Here is a 17,308-nt window from a genome sequence, read left to right as displayed (position 1 = left end):
TTATGATCTTAGCACATCTTGGATAGAACCAATGTAGTTTATAAAACTTTCTCCTTGTAGGTGTGGGGAATAAAAAAAGGCAAAAATATTTATGAAGATATCCTATTTCCACAAAATGAGAACTATGTTTTAGTTTACATTTGTGCATATTTTATTTATTTTGCGTTGTTATCTTTTTGAAATAGTGTCAATGTTCACTTATTTAATACAAAACAAGCTTCTCTGCACTGCCATTAATGTTCTTAGTTTACCACTTAGTTTTAGCGAGTTCTAAATAGATTTAAACCAATCTAAATTAATGCAATTCCTGAAGTGAATCTTTTTTTAAATTTCCTGTTTCAATGTCTAAGAAATTGCTGGTGTTTTCAGTACTGTTTCATGGGGTTTTAAGGAATGCAACAAAAAAAAAGCCTTTTTCTGGATGAACTGATTGACTGTCCCTTAGGGTATTATGAACTGATTGATTTTAAAAGTATTAATGGATTTATGTGAACTAATGAGTGAAGAATACATATTAACCAAGATTTCTTAGATCATTTAACATGCTTTATTTCAGCATTCAAAATTAAAAACATCTCAAATTATTATACATATACAAAACAGGTACATATCCATGTACTCGCCCCGGAAGTGTCTGCCTCTTTTTATTTCCCCTCTAGAGTAGAAAAAAAAAGACGTATTGCTAAAAAAAAAGCATGAAAAGGGCATTGAGATGATGAAACAGGATTGGCAGAAGAGAAAGGGATCCACATGCTTAACTTTGGAAAAGACAGGCAGTTTACGGTGTTTTGTATTGTACATAAAAGCGTTCTCCTAGTGTAGACAGACACTTCTAAATAGCACCTCATACGGAACGGAGATTCACTGTCTTCCTTGACAGTGAGGAATGTATCTCAGCACCAGTCAAAGCTTCTTATCCTTGATGTATTGAAGGATTAAAAGAACCTAAGCTTAAATAGCACCTTTGTTTTTATACATTTTTTTCTTAAAGCTGTGTAACCTACCCTGGGATTTCTTTTTGATTCACTGGCTTGTTGATATTCTAGGTGACATTTGTGTGATGAGGTAGCCCTAAAAGATTCATATTAGAAGATGTAAGGATGTTTTTGTTAAATCTTCTGCACTACAAAATAGGAGAGAACAGATTTTGATGGTTTCTTGCCACATGTAGGAGGACAATAACAAACTTTTGACATTTTTTCAAATTTATTTTGCCACCTGAAAATGGTACATACAATCTTTCAGTTTTTCTCTGCAGTGGTATATGGCAAAATGTCACCTGCAGTGATCTCTGAACTCCAAGGGGAAGCTTACACCTGACAAGTATGTTTTTCCTGTTGCCGTAGAAACGGAGAACATTAAAAAGTGTCCTTGTAGTTGTCCCACCTGTCTTCAGGCCCGAAGTTTAAGCAAGTGGACCGTGGCTGTCGAATGATTTTAGGATTCAATGCATAGAAAGTTTAGAGATGACTGCAAGTAAATTTCAAGTCCGTTTTACAAGAAGCAGACTGGGCCAATGTCAACACCAAATTCTTGATCAGCGCCACCAACATCCATAGGTGCAATGTCAATAATAGGCAGTCGTGATGTTTTCGTTGTTTTGTATTCAATGACTGTTCTACCCCAATCGCCGGTATGTGTCTGTTGGGTTAAAAGAAAATCAAGAATCATCAATAATTCCTGGAATCACACATCAACTGCTATAGAGAACAGAAACAAGGAGAAACGGGGAAACTGCTATATTTTGCTCAACGGATTTATCTGCCCCGTGGAAAGTGTATAAGGTTTTCATCCCACTGAACTTGCCTCCCATATTGTACTGATGGTGAAAGTGAAAAATCTGTCCCTTAGGGTATTATGTACCTTACCAAAATAGCTCTAATGCTACATTTACATATGTGTATATATATATATATATCATATAAATATAAATTCAATAACTTAAAGATGAAATATATAGCTATTTATAAAATAACATAGATTAAATATAATTTCATGAAGGTTGGGATGCACTTTTCCTGATATATTAATTCTCTGATGTTAGAGGAGAAATCATTAAGTTCCTCTGTGATCCTACGGCCCTCGCGGTGCTGTTCACGGTGTTATAGACAATAGAAACTCACCGTGCAACCATCCTCAGTAACGCTGTATGTGAATCGACTGTTGCCTTCTGCTCTGATTTCAATCTCGTTGGAACCTTGGAGCAAGACGGCCTTCTTCAGATTGCCAGCTTCCTCATCCATGTAGGCAATGCTGTTCTTACAGTGGTATGTGATGTTCTGTGTTGCCTCGGAAGACATCAAGCGCAGGAAGGTAATCTGGATTGCGACATCGCTAGCAAGAATGCCATCATCACCACCATAGCCAAACTAAAATGCGGAAAGAATAAAGCCATTATTTCTTACAGTTTCTGAAAATTAAACTTATTCATTTAAAAATATCGAAGCATAATTCCAAAGAATAAAATGCTTTAAAGTCACGTTGAATTACCTTTTTTTTTGCTAAAGAAATTCATTTTAATTTACCATCTCATTATTAATAATAATATAAACTTACATAATTAAATAAAATAAAATAATTATTGTAAGAGTTAAAACATAATGTTTGTTCATGTAGAAACAAGGAGCTGCAGATGCTGGTAAACACACAAAAGGACACAAGATGCTGGAGTAAATGAACAGGTCAGCCAGCATCACTGGAGAACATGGATCTCGAACCAAAACGTCACATCTCCATATTCGCCAGAGATGTTGCCTGACTTGCTGAGTTACTCTTGCACAGATATAAAGGATATAATTATCCTTTTAAAACATTTGTTCATACCTGGAAGCCACCATCCATGTTCTCTCCAAACCAGACATGTTTCTTCTCCTTTGGATTCTTGGTTGTGTACCAGTTCTTTTGTGGGATGGACTGTGGGCTTGAATAGACGCATGTCTCGCCAGTCTCCATGTTACAATAGACACGGATGGCATCCAGGATGCACCCTTGGTTTGGATCAATCCAGTAATCTCCTGCATGAGGAATGGAAGGTGTGATTAACACACGGCTCGTGATTCAGCTAGACCGGCTCTGTTATGTTGCGGAACTTGAAAACATTCTGACAAGACTAAAAGTTAACTTTAACCTGACTTTTTTTTTTTGGCAGCTTAATTTTATATTACGCAAAAATAACAATTCTCCCTCTAGATTATAGCTTTGCATTTGGCTTGAGAATGGAATCATATCGACATTCGAATCTACCCCGTGGATAAATCCAGCCATGGCTGTATAGACAGTGGATCAGCTCTGTATCTCGGCTTACCGCTCTTCCATTCTGCGTGGCACATCTTCAGGTCCCGGCAAGTGCGGGCTGGGTTCTTCCTGGTACCTTCGGGGCTGCGAATGTTCTCGATTTGCTGGGTAAGGGACTTCAGGGTGGTGTCAACTTGAATGTCACGGTCTGCAACTGCGCCAGCATCATCTGATCTGAAGTAACGGAGTGGGTCTGGGCCTTTCTCTGATTGTGGGGCTGCAAATTGGAAGTCGAATCCTCTGTGAGATGGACCAGGGGGGCCGGGAACACCAGGAGGTCCAGGGGGGCCCTGTGGGGGTGGTTAAGATTTAGTTGAGAAAACAGCCCTCGGCGAAAATCAGGTTGATAATTAGCTGCAATGGCACTTGTTGACATTACTTACTGAAGGTCCAATTTCACCAGTACGTCCACGAGGTCCAGGGGGACCAATGGGGCCAGGCAAGCCACTTGTACCATCTTTACCAGGAGAACCTGAAGGACCACTTGGACCCTAGAAGAAAGGAAAAAGTAATAGAAGGTGAAACTTGTGATCATCTTGTCAGATGTTCCTCAAAGTTAAAGAAATCAGGGAATTAGTAGAAAGGTTATGCATTTAGTTTCGTTTTGAGATACGGCACAAACAGGACTTTGGCACACTGAGTCCGCGCTGACCCCTTACACTAACACTATCCTACACACACTAGGGACTATTTACAATGACACCAAAGCCAATTAGCCTACAAGCATGCATATCGTTGGAGTGAGGGAGGAAACCGGAGCACCCAGAGAAATCCCACGCAGGTCACGGGTAGAACGTGCAAACTCCGTACAAACAGCACCCGTAGTCAGGATCAAAGCCGGGTGTCTGGCGCTGTACGGCAGGCAGCAACCCCACTGCTGTGCCCCCCCTGCCACCATTCCAAATTGCATGATTTCAGATACTTTGTTTTATTGAATGCAACATTATTTAACGACTGCCCCGTATTATTACCAATAGACACCAATGGAGAGTATACTTACATGTGGACCGGATGCACCAGAGGGACCAGGTTGACCTTGGTCACCAGGAGGACCCTGTTGGGTGAAGTTAAATATTATTCAGAAATAAAGTATTTGTAGAGTTGGAAATAAGTTTTTTTTCGATGAAAGTGGTTAACTTACGGATGGTCCAGGAAGACCTTGAGCACCTGAGAATCCTCTATGTCCCTTAATACCTCTTGCTCCATTCTCACCGCTTTCACCTCTGTCACCACGTGGACCAGTCAGGCCCTATTTGAAAATAAGTTCCCTTTAGTTACCGATATCTGTACAGTCCTTATTAGCAATTCTGGAAATCTAAGTAAGGAAAGCACTGTTCTAGTTGGGTGATGTGAGGTTGGGTTGGGTTGGATTTAGTCGAGTTTTCGTCCTATACTCTTTTTACTTCAAACTTAAACCTTTTCAGACAAAGACAATTATGCATTTGGTTCAGCCTAATTTATTTTTGTGTTTCCACTAATTAAACTAAGAATACAAATTAGTAAGCATTTTAGTTCCTTAAATTGTCTTTTTGGACTTACTTAAATTTGTATAAATGCATCTGCGAAGGCTGTTTGCTACGAGTGATCCTGAAGGAGTTTAACTCCACTAAGTTGAACAATCTGGAGCACAATGTTATAAAGCAAATGTCACTTACATTTGCACCTCGTGGGCCCAGTGGACCAGAGGGACCTGTTGGACCAGCAGCACCCTGAAAAACAACACAAATTGTTTAGTTTTCAATACATTTTAAAAATCAGTACATTTCAAATAGTGCAGTTTTGACTAACCACATTAGGTGGTAAAACTTAATTTTAATCTTTGATATGTTATATTTTTAGTTTAGTTTAGAGATACATCATGGAAACAGGCCCTTCGGCCCACCGTGACCGCGCCGACCAGTGATCCCCGCACACTAACACTAACCCACACACAACTAGGGATCATTTACAATGTTACCAAAGCCAACCAAACCTGTCGGTCTTTGGAGTGTGGGAGGAAACCGAAGATCTTGGAGAAAACCCATGCCGGTCACGGGGAGAAGGTACATACAGCACCCGTAGTCAGGTGTCTCCGGCACTGTAAGCACTGTAAGGCAGCAACTCTACCGCTGCACCACTGAGCCACCATAGTGGGCGGGGATCGAACCAGAGTCTCTGGCGCTGTAAGGCAGCAACTCTACCGCTGCGCCACCGTGCAAATCCACAATTTGAGATTCATAATAGTAAACAAATCACATGTGCTTAAAGTGCACATTGTCAAATTTTATTAAAGGCCATTTTTATCCATTTTGGTTTCACCATGTAGAAATTACACCTGTGTTTATACATAGACCCCCATTTCAGGGCACCATAATGTTTGGGACACAGCTTCACAGGCGTCTGTAATTGCTCAAGCGTGCTTAATTGCCTCCTTAATTCAGGTATAAGAGTGCTCTCAGTGCCTAGTCTTTCCTCCAGTCTTTCCATCATCTTTGGAAAATTTTATTGCTGTTTATCAACATGAGGACCCCAACGATGTGCCGATGAAAGTCAAAGACGCCATTATGAGACTGAGAAACAAGAATAAAACTGTGAGAGACATCAGTTAAACCTTAGGCTTACCAAAATCAACTGTTTGGAACATCATTAAGAAGAAAGAGAGCACTGGTGAGCTTACTAATCGCAAGGAGACGGGCAGGCCAAGGAAGACCTCCACAGCTGACGACAGAGAATACTCCCCAAACACCTGTCCGACAGATCAGAAACATTCTTCAGGAGTCAGGTGTGGATTTGTCAATGACCACTGTTCACAGAAGACTTCATGAACAGAAATACAGAGGCTACACTGCAAGATGCAAACAACTGGTTGGCCGCAAAAATAGAATGGCCAAGTTACAGTTTGCCAAGAAGTACTGAAAAGAGCAACCGCATTCTGGAAAAATGTCTTGTGGACAGATGAGACAAAGATAAACATATATCAGAGTGATGGCAAGGGCAAAGTATGGAGGAGAGAAGGAACTGCCCAAGATTCAAAGCATACCACCTCATCTATGAAACACAGTGGTGGGGCTGTTATGGCATGGGCATGTATGGCTGCTGAAGGTACTGGCTCACTTAACTTCATTGATGATACAACTGCTGATGGTAGTAGCATAATGAATTCTGAAGTGTATAGATACATCCTATCTGCTCAATTCAAACAAATACCTCAAAACTCATTGGCCGGCAGTTCATTCTACAGAAAGACAATGATCCCAAACATACTGCCAAAGCAACAAAGGAGTTTTTCCCAAGCTAAAAAATGGTCAATTCTTGAGTGGCCAAGTCAATCATCCGATCTGAACCCAATTGAGCATGCCTTTTATATGCTGAAGAGAAAACTGAAGGGGACTAGCCCTCAAAACAAGCATAAGCTAAAGATGGCTGCAATACAGGGCTGGCAGAGCATCACCAGAGAAATCACCCAGCAACTGGTGATGTCCATGAATCGCAGACTTCAAGCAGCCAAAGGATATGCAACAAAATACTAAACATGACTACTTTCATTTACATGACATTGCTGCCTACCAAACATTATGGTGCCCTGAAATGGGGGGACTATTTATGAACACTGCTGTAATTTCTACATGGTGAAACCAAAATGTATAAAAATGGCCTTTATTAAAATCTGACAATGTGCACTTTAACCTCATGTGATTTTTTTTTCTATTACAAATCTCAAATTGTGGAGTACAGAGGCAAATAAATAAATGATTGGTCTTTGTTCCAAACATTATGGAGGGCACTGAAGATGGGGCAAGTTGGGCAAGGAGCCATTCTCCATGCTGCATGATTCTATGACTGAGGCGAAAATGTCACAATTTTGGAGTTCAAATACTAGAGGCAGAGGGGGAAGAAAAAAGGTATAATTACAGGCTCTCCACGATCGCCGGACTTTCCAGAGGGACCAACTGGGCCGGGAGCACCAGGAGCACCGGGAGCGCCAGGAGCACCGGCCACACCAGCTTCACCACGATCACCCTGAAAATGAGCAGAAAGTTACGTTTTTAAACCATCACTTAAAAACAATTAATTGGTCAGATGAGCAATATTTGGAAGCATGAAATGGAGGAAAACTACAGACCTTGGAGCCAACAACACCATCGCGACCAGGGGCGCCTTCTGCTCCAGGAGCACCCTGTGGGAGACAAGAATAAAGAAATGTTAAAAACCTGGAGCTTTGAGATTAAAACATATCACTTGCATTCCTTTCTCCAACGTTTTTCCATTCGCATTTGACTTTGTGTTCTGCATTGTTGGAGATTTAATTTCACAACAAGATGTCACTATGCAGTAGTTGTATCACCCTGGATACAGCTTATATCAAGAGCCAGGGCCATCACACGATGCCAGGGTGAAAATGGAATGAGATTCCCTGGAGAAAGTGATCTTATTCCATGATGCAGAATGAAATGGGTTCAATATCTTATGGACACTACGTATATCTAGTGTCCAGAGGTCACTTCCCCGCCCTTCCCCCCGACTCTTGTGAAGATGCACAAGTCATTGTGGAGAAGTGCAGCCATCTTTTTCTGGTATTAGAGTCACAGTTTTAAAGATTCCTTCTGAAGATTATTTCTCCCCTCTGTGGAATTTGCAGGTGAAAGTGTAAATGCAACTTCATGCACTCCAATTAGAATCTTTCCAGAAGAAGCCAAACAACTGATGCAAGGATTTGCTTGACTTAGTTTTTGATCGTATTTACCCAAATAAAGCATTTTGTCAGGCACACAAAGAAAAATATGGTGCGTAGTCCTATTTTATCGGTGTGCATTAAAAATTTGATGTTGGGAGATTGCAAAGAAGGAAAAGGTGTATGCAAAGATGCTAATGTGTAAAAGTAAGTGTTTGAGCATTGCATTATAGAACCGATTTAAATCATTTTTCCAAGGGCTTTGCTTTGATTGCGTTCATACCTCACGACCAGCTTCACCAGATGGGCCAGCGAGACCAGGAGGACCCATTGGTCCAGGAGGACCACGTTCACCAGATGAACCAGTTGGACCTTGCTTGCCAGACTCACCCTAGATACAATGGAGAAGGATAAAGACTTTGGTTAGGAGAAGATGTAATGCAATGTTGAAAGATGACAGATGATAATGCAAGGAATAAAATTAATATCAAACATATCCATTGTCAGGAAAATAAGTCTGGACTTAAAAGTATAATCAAGAGGAAACGTCCTTAAAGACAGGTCTGAATGTTTACACATGCTTTCTGTTGATTCCATTATGAAGTTAACTTTTGTAGGGTGCTCAAAAGTTTATGCGAGATGTAATTTATGGCAAAGGCTGCTTGCAGAATGAAGAATTTTACAGAACAAAATGAAAAGCACAATGCTTGCATTTGTAAATTAGTGTAAATATAATACAATTACAACTCACAGTTTGACCTTGGACACCTATGGAACCACGTTCGCCTCTCATTCCTGAGAGACCCAGAATTCCACGGTTACCAGAGATACCCGTGGGTCCGGGCAAACCAGGAGCACCCTGTGAAGCAAAAACATTTATTTGGAGAACGTGAGTAACAATGGAGATACATTTGCTTCATTTTTTAGACAAATTATTCACTGTATAATTTGCTCTGGATATCATTAAGTGTCAATCATTTAAGCATCTGAATAGTGAAAGCATTTCTCCGATTGCATTAAACATTATATGAGGGAGGATAGGTACCCTATCCTCAGTCTGATGAAGGGTCTCGACCCAAAAAAAGTCACCCATGCCTTCTCTCTTTAGAGATTTTGCCTGTCCTGCCCGACACTCTGGCATTTTGTGACTGCCTTCAATTTACACCTGCATCTGCAGTTCCTACCTGCACATAATTACCCTATAAATTATTTTGATGCATTGAACACAACAATTTACCTAGTTTTAAGGGATTTAAAAGCTTAAGCTCTTAACAATACGAAATGCAATTTAGCAGATTTTCTTTATGAATGATGTCCAGTTTTCCTTTTTTATGGATTGTGATAGAGGGGGAAGATTTGTGGAAGAGTATCATCCAGCTACATGCTGTTCAGTTAAATCTTTCCCTTGTGGACTCTTGCTACGTTGACTCTTAATATTTTTTATTTTCAAATGTTAGGAATTTAAGCGACTGTTTAATGTGGGACAAAAGTTAACTTGGAGAGACACAAGGAAACGCAGATACTGGAATGTTAAGCCACACACAAAGTGTGGGAGGAACTCTGTGGGTCAGGTGAGCATCTGTGGAGGGAAGTTGCTGGATGATATTGTAGTCAGGATTCTTCTTCAGAGTAATTGTAGTAGGGAGAAGGAAGCTGGCGAAGAGAGGTGAGGGAGGGATAACGCCTGGCTAGTGACAGGTAGATACAAGGTGAAGGGTGGTCTGATAGGCAGATGGGTGCAGTAAAGACTAAAGGTGAAAATGAGACAAAATGGTGTCAGATGAGGAAAGGGGGTGAAATGCAAAGCTAGAGGGAGGATGTGGATGAAAGGAGACAGGGCAGAGGGAAAAAAAGGAGAATGGGAGATTCAGGGATGGGAGATGAATGTGCAATGGAGGGGAAAGGTGCAGGGTGAGTAGGTGGGTTGGAGATGGTGGGAAAATGTGAATGCACCGGGGTGGGGATGGGGGACATGGGAAAGAATGAGGGGATATTATTTGAAGATGGAGAATTCAATGTTCATACAATTGGGTTGTACGCTACCCCAGCCGAATAGGAGGTGCTGTTCCTCCAGTTTGCGTGTGGCCTCCCTCTGGCAATGGAGGATGCCAAGGACAGAAAGGTTGGTATGGGGACTTAAAATGGTCAGCAATTGCGTAAATCCAGCAGGACTTGGCGGACAGAGGGCGAGGGTTCGGCAAAGCGGTTGCCGAGAAGGATAAGCGAGTGGACGGCAAGCTTTCATTAGGATGTGGATGTTGGAGGATACTTACAGAAGGACCATCAGCACCAGGAGAACCCTTCTCGCCACCAGAGCCAGCGGGTCCAGCAATACCGGGCTCACCAGGGCGGCCAACAACACCAGTTTCACCACGAATACCTTTGCTGCCTTCTTTTCCGGGAGCTCCAGGGGGACCAGGGGAACCAGAATTTCCCTACAGACAAACACAACAGGTAAATCACTCGAGTCTCAGTTTGTCACCTAACCTTAATGATAACAAATAAACAATTCAGAAAATATCCTTGCATTGCCAATGGTTTCATGGTGCTATATTGTCATGTGCAAAGTGCAAGGGCACAGTGTCATTATTTTCTTACAAACAGTCCAGTAGAGTATTGCCATACCATCCCCGTTTAATACATTTAATATTGTTCTGGCAAGAACAGTACATTGTTCCTGTGCTGCACTATTCCAATAGACAATAGACAATAGGTGCAGGAGTAGGCCATTCGGCCCTTTGAGCCAGCACCACCATTCAATGTGTTCATGGCTGATCATTCTCAATCAGTACCCCGTTCCTGCCTTCTCCGCAAACCCCCTGACTCCGCTATCCTCAAGAGCTCTGTCTAGCTCTCTCTTGAATGCATTCAGAGAATTGGCCTCCACTGCCTTCTGAGGCAGAGAATTCCACAGATTTACAACTCTCTGACTGAAAAAGTTTTTCCTCATCTCCGTTCTAAATGGCCTACCCCTTATTCTTAAACTGTGGCCCCTGGTTCTGGACTCCCCCAACATTGGGAACATGTTTCCTGCCTCTAACGTGTCCAACCCATTAATAATCTTATATGTTTCAATAAGATCCCCTCTCATCCTTCTAAATTCCACTGTATACAAGCCTAGTCGCTCCAGTCTTTCAACATATGACAGTCCCGTCATTCCGAGAATTAACCTAGTAAACCTACGCTGCACGCCCTCAATAGCAAGAATATCCATCCTCAAATTTGAAGACCAAAACTGCACACAGTACTCCAGGTGCGGTCTCACTAGGGCCATGTTCAACTGCAGAAGGACCTCTTTGCTCCTATACTCAACTCCTCTTGTTATGAAGGCCAACATTCCATTGGCTTTCTTCACTGCTTGCTGTACCTGCATGCTTCCTTTCAGTGACTGATTCCATGTTCTAATTTTTTGCAATGCTAACATTTGGTACAATTTTATATAATTAGATAAATTCTGTAGTTTACAATATTTATTGAGTGAATGATACAGCAAGGAAACCGGCCCATTACCCCACCCGAGTCCACGCTGACCATCGATCGACCGTTCGCATTTGTTCTATTTTATCCCACTTATATGTGCACTCCCTACACACCAGGGACATTTACAGAGACCAACAAACCTACAAACCCTCATGTCCCCAAGATGTGGGAGGAAACCGGAGCACCCAGAGGAAACCAACGTGGTCACAGGGAGAACGTGCAAACTCCATACAGACAGCACCCAAAGTCTGGATCGAATCTATGTTTCTCGCACTGTGAGGCAGCAGCTCTACCAGCTGCACCATCCTTTTCATTGATAGGATGGGTTCAGGACTAAGCTGCTGTAGACGGGGCATCTTGGTTGGTGTGGGGAAGTGGGGCTGAAAGGCCAGTTTCCATGCTGTATGATTCTACGTCTATGCCTCTACGATAAATACCCAGTTGATTTGGATGTAAAATCTGAACATAAAAATGAATTAGCATCTGTACTTACGCTAGGACCGGGTGGACCAACTCTTCCAGCTCCACCGGGGAATCCAGTAGCACCCTTAAACACAGCAAGTAATAATCACTACCATTAGATCACACAATTGTTATATTTAATATGACAATTCACTTAACTGTACTTTTATCTCCAAATGCCATTACTGTATCAATGTTTAGATTTTAGGATATTAAGGGAATAAAGGGAGGTGGGGTTAGGGCAGGAAAGTGACACTGAGATAAAGGTTTTGACTAATCTTATTAAAGGGTAGAGTAGACCTTTTACTAAAGACAAATGACATTTACTGAATGAATGATTTTAACAATAGTCCCAACATTTTTACAAAGTTCTGTGTTTTAATACACATTTTTAAAATGCAATTAGCACTGATTATTTTTTAAAGTATCTTCAAATTAGTATTTTAATTCAAATGTCATCATATCCTGATCTTAGTTTACACTGCTAAATCAAGTTCTAATATCTTATCTCAAAGAGCATGAGTATTGGAAGGGGTGGGGAGGAAACATTCTTGGATTGGTAGGACTAAAACCATAAACGAGTATTAATACCAGTTGAACTGTGGATTCCATGTTTTGGTTCTACTCACCTCAATAACTGACCCTTGCTTGTATGTGGTGCCAGTGCCCATATTACTCAATCATTTTTCCCATGTTTGATAGCTTCAGACATTCGATTTGATGTCAATTGAATTGAATTAGTGGTGGGAAAGAATGCAATGTTGCAGCTGTATACCCTGTTGCAGCTACAGAGTTGCAGCTACAAAGTTGCAGCTACATTCAATGTTGCAGCTATAATAATCTTGCAGTTACAATAGTCTTGCAGTTACAATAGTCTTGCAGTTAAATACTATGTTGCAGCTAAATACTATCTTGCAGATAAATACTGCGTTGCAGCTAAATCCAATCTTGCAGCTCCATAAATGGCTAAGGATGAACTGATGGACAGAAACTTTTCCCTCTGTGGCCAAGATAAGGGACCGAAATTAATAGTACACGTGCAGGGAGCTGATTCAAATCAGTCTACTGGAATTTGAAATGTGTATGAACATTATGCTATTGCACTGGTCCAGATTTCAATAATTACAGAGTTCAAAATAGAAACTTACAGGTGGGCCTGAGGAACCACGAGCACCTTTAGCACCAGTAGAACCAGTAGGACCCTGTGGAAGCAGAAAGGAAGAGATGGGTTTGTATTAGATAAACCGAGATTGAAGGAAATCGTGTTTTATTTTGAAAGTTTGTGTGTGTCGGAGATGTTTACTTACAGGAGGACCAGCAATTCCAACAGCACCAGTGGGGCCAGCAGGACCAGATTCACCCTTTGCACCAGTATCTCCAGATTCACCTTTAACACCAACTTGACCATCAGCACCCTGCAATGATTAATAAGCATTAACAATAGGCCATGATTACATCACAAATGAATACTCACATCTATTTTCATTCACAGAATAAATCTTGAGTCAATTCTATTATTTTGCCTACTATGCTCTTAGGGGGCTAAGGTAACAGTTAAGAAATTATGTGAGATCTGCTGCACTAAACAGAAGCCAAAATACCAACATTACTTTGATATAGTCTGACACTCCTTTAAGGATAAGTCCCTAGAGATTAATCTGCACTACCCCAGAAAAACAAGCCGTTTTAACACTTATCTAGGTGAATTAATGTCAGTAACTAATAGGCTATGAACCTGTTTGGTATGAAACCATCGTGTCCATTTGCAGTTTTACTTTTCCCCAAAGATGTTAACGGTGTAATACTGTGTATTTGCATCTGGGAGGGAGATTCATCTTCACTGCATGGCCCAGGAAAGTGAAGGTCTTCATGTAGGCCCTTTGAGTCCCTGTAGATGTCTCCCTGGCAATTTCATGCCGTAAGTGCCCTCTATGCAAGGACGCTGCCTCACACAAGCATGGTTCTTCAGAAAGTTATATAGGTTTCACTTGCCCTTCCTCCTCCATCCGTCTCCCATCATTTAAGCACCCACCTATTCCTTGCGCATCTTACCCAGCACCTCATAGATCACTGGGTGTATTTTCCTCCAGTGGCTACTTTGAGATCAGGGGATGGGAGGAAAAGTTGCACTAATGTGGTGAGACCCTATAATGCCTTCTGCTCCTGAAGAAAGTGGTGTTAACAAAGGAACCCACCAGAACTTGTTGTAGAATTGTTTGGTGCTAATGAATGTCATGATCATATTTAAACTCTTTTGAGACAATGTTAGAGCTATTCCTCATGGCTGTTAAAACTGAAAAAACGGTGCAGATAAAATTCTGTTCACTAGTAATTCTTCTTGCAAAATCTTTGTCAAAGACATTTTTAGTATTACATTGCATTTATTAATGTGTCGACCTGAATCACCAACTATTTGCAGCTTTTAATATAATAAGGGAACAAACTTACAGGGGGGCCAGCAAATCCAGCAGGGCCGGAAGCACCAGGTTCACCACGATCACCCTAAAGAGCAAAGTAAAAGATTAACTACATGTATATCATCTGGTTATGTACTGTTATATGTTCTAAAAGAGATTTAGCATTTAGAAGCTGAATGGACGTTACATTTACCATAGACTAAATGCAAGAACTTCAAGGATAAAAAGGTGGTGCATTTTCAATGGGCTTCAAAATTACATTTAAAAAGATAGTTAGACAGGTATGTAGATAAGAAAGAGCGAGATCGATATGAGCTAAATGCTCAGGTAGGAGGCATTTTGATCAATATGGACAACTTGGGCCAAAGGGCCTATTTCCATGCTGTATGACTGTGCATTTGCAAGGTTACAAATTATACATGTTCTCCCTTTAATTTTGCAATTCCCACCAATTGCATATGATACCCATCCATGGTTTGGGAGTCTTGGGAAAAATAAATCGCACATTACCTTCAAATTGAAAAATAATTTCCAACATAGCAGGTCACACTGTTATGGAAAAGATGCCTTTCAGTTGAAAAGACTGCAGAGAAGGTTTATATGGGTGTTGCCAGGATTTGAGGGCTTGAGCTTCAGGGAGAGCTTGGGCAGATGAATTTTTTTTCTTTGGTGCAGGAGGCTGAGGGGTGACCTAAAAGAGGTGTATTTGGCATGGCCAAATTGGACTGGCTTGGATTGGGAATCTTAGATAGCATAGATGAGTTGGGTTGAAGGGCCTGTTTCCATGCTCCACACCTCTATGGCTTAAAAATAAGTCAGTAATTGTTGTAGTATAACAGTAGAAACTGCGCATTAGATGCAGGTTCTGAAATTTGTTTCTACTTATTCCAATGGAACCGAGGTTTGGGAGTGAAGTTACGATGTGAAACCATGACCATATTGTGCACGAAGTGAAAGCAACCAGGGATAGATAAGCTCTACTTACAGTCGAACCACGACCGCCAACAGGTCCAGAAGGTCCAGGAGGACCGGCTTCACCCTGAAACCAAAGAAAATAACAATGAGATGGTTACTACACAATAGAACCCAACTTCAAAAAGGCACTTGAAGTTGACATTTCCTCAAGTGCCAAGAATTGACATTGTACACCTGAATAGTGTCATTTGGTTGGAATTTAAAAAAGTGTTGTCGGTTGTTTAATGATCAGTGGAAAGAAATATATTCTGTGTAGTTGAAAAGTGTCAATGTATTTATTGCTTGTCCTTGAAGTGATGCCATGCTGAGGACATAGAGTGTCTGCTTTTAACTTTGCAATGCTCTGAAGTGTATTTTGTTATAGATGAATTACATTCAAATACCGTACCTTCTCACCAACGATACCAGAATGTCCAGGTGGTCCAATTGGTCCAGTTACACCCTAGGAATAATAACATTTTAAAATTAGTATGCCAGTTGTCAGTGACTTGTGAATATATTAATATTGCAAAAAAACATCATAGACTCAAAGTATAATGAAACTTGCTTGAACATAGGAATAAGTTAAATTCATAGATCTCAAGTTCTGAGCAGGATATAATGTTTAGTGATAGCAGAATGGAGTGTTATAACCCCGACTCTCCATTCGGGCAACTTCCCGCAGATCCTCATGTTGAGGATGAACAAGAAAAATAAATAAATTCCAGGAATACTTACTCTCATTCCATCTTTGCCTGGAGCACCATCACTTCCCTTTACACCACCTTCACCCTATTAGTGAAAGGAAGAGCAGAAGAAAGTTATTACTTTGAAGCCCAAGAGCACAATGTACAAGTGATAACAGCGCATGTTTGCAACTGTGCGAAAATCTGATCAATCAAGGTAAGAATACTCACTCTTGTGCCCTTGAGACCAGGAAGACCACTAGCACCTCGTTCACCGGGCATACCCTGCAGACCTGGAGCGCCTTGGCTACCTGGACCACCTGGTGGGCCAGCATCACCCTGAAAGAAACCAGGAAGTGTTCATGTAACATCACTGGCTCAATGTGATTCAATGAAAAGTTTTCCAAAGTTAATTCAAAACGTTCAAAATTTAAATACATATATTTCTGTACATAGTGATGCAGCTCTATCGATTGTTTTTGCATATTTTGAGTTCATGTTCAAAATGAGAGGATTTTCAAAAGCTCTATTTATAGAATGCTTCAAATATTCCCTTTATGTTGAAAGTCTACTTCTTTTCAACATGTTAAAGGGGCCATATGTAGCACATACATCCCCGAGATGTGGAAACCTCATATTATGAAGATATGTGGGGCAGGTTTTTCTTTTACACAGAGGTGGTGGGTACCTGGAATGTGCTGGAATGTGGTGGTGGAGAGGCAAATATTGGCATTTAAGAGACTTTTTTGTTCACATATGGATATGCAGGGAATGGAGGGATATGGATCATGTGAAGGCAGAGAAGTTCAGCTGATATTGTCATTATGTTCAGTGCAGACATTGAGGGCCTCTTCTTGCGCTGGAGTTTTCTATGTTCTGTATTATGCTGCCTCCATCTCAAATATGCATTGCGTTTAAGGTGGTTTAAGTTTTTCATCGAGTGATATTTTGCTTGCATCTTCAAACCCTAAGTCAACTGTACCTGTTGTTTCCAAGGTACAGTCACCACCAATTCTTGCCACATCTCTCCTGAATGTATCTCCCCCTGCTCTACATGTTACATCTACCACCCAAGAGTGCAAATCAAACCTTTCACATGAACCTTGCAAATTGTGGCCCATACAGCTGTGTTTCATTTTCAATTTCTTGTGTATCTTTCCCCAGTCTATGTTTGTTCCTCCCATTATCTTGCTCAGTGTGACCTGAAGTCAAATTCATTTCCCAAATATATTAATCCCAAATCTACATTTGCTCTTTTTTTTTTAATAAACTTCTGTTCTGAGAGTAAAAAGGCCATTTTTACCGGGGAAATTAGATGAGAAATTTAGAGCGCAAGTCAAACAACTTTCTGGAATGGTAAATGC

At 41.0% G+C, this 17,308-nt stretch overlaps 1 protein-coding gene across 1 annotated transcript in view; it reads right to left on the bottom strand.

Moving 5' to 3' along the window:
- Nucleotides 1-538: 538 nt before the first annotated feature.
- The window catches only part of LOC144607481 (uncharacterized), a 31,630-nt gene continuing 14,860 nt past the window's right edge, over nt 539-17,308 (bottom strand). The window contains exons 33-53 of the mRNA XM_078424355.1: nt 16,176-16,283; nt 15,997-16,050; nt 15,668-15,721; nt 15,290-15,343; nt 14,336-14,389; nt 13,195-13,302; nt 13,036-13,089; nt 11,919-11,972; nt 10,219-10,380; nt 8,697-8,804; nt 8,229-8,336; nt 7,397-7,450; nt 7,186-7,293; nt 4,950-5,003; nt 4,436-4,543; nt 4,295-4,348; nt 3,678-3,785; nt 3,305-3,584; nt 2,824-3,014; nt 2,124-2,369; nt 539-1,641 (exon numbers count right to left, since the gene is read on the bottom strand). Of these exons, the coding sequence (XP_078280481.1) occupies nt 1,495-1,641; nt 2,124-2,369; nt 2,824-3,014; nt 3,305-3,584; nt 3,678-3,785; nt 4,295-4,348; nt 4,436-4,543; nt 4,950-5,003; nt 7,186-7,293; nt 7,397-7,450; nt 8,229-8,336; nt 8,697-8,804; nt 10,219-10,380; nt 11,919-11,972; nt 13,036-13,089; nt 13,195-13,302; nt 14,336-14,389; nt 15,290-15,343; nt 15,668-15,721; nt 15,997-16,050; nt 16,176-16,283 (2,268 nt within the window). The 3' untranslated portion in view covers nt 539-1,494. The remainder of the gene's footprint in view (nt 1,642-2,123; nt 2,370-2,823; nt 3,015-3,304; nt 3,585-3,677; nt 3,786-4,294; nt 4,349-4,435; nt 4,544-4,949; nt 5,004-7,185; nt 7,294-7,396; nt 7,451-8,228; nt 8,337-8,696; nt 8,805-10,218; nt 10,381-11,918; nt 11,973-13,035; nt 13,090-13,194; nt 13,303-14,335; nt 14,390-15,289; nt 15,344-15,667; nt 15,722-15,996; nt 16,051-16,175; nt 16,284-17,308) is intronic.

This window comes from Rhinoraja longicauda, chromosome 29 (genome assembly GCF_053455715.1).
Source record: "Rhinoraja longicauda isolate Sanriku21f chromosome 29, sRhiLon1.1, whole genome shotgun sequence".
Lineage (NCBI taxonomy): Eukaryota > Metazoa > Chordata > Chondrichthyes > Rajiformes > Arhynchobatidae > Rhinoraja > Rhinoraja longicauda.
The sequence above is the reverse complement of the archived record's forward strand: the minus strand, read 5'-3'. Positions and strand labels throughout refer to the sequence as shown.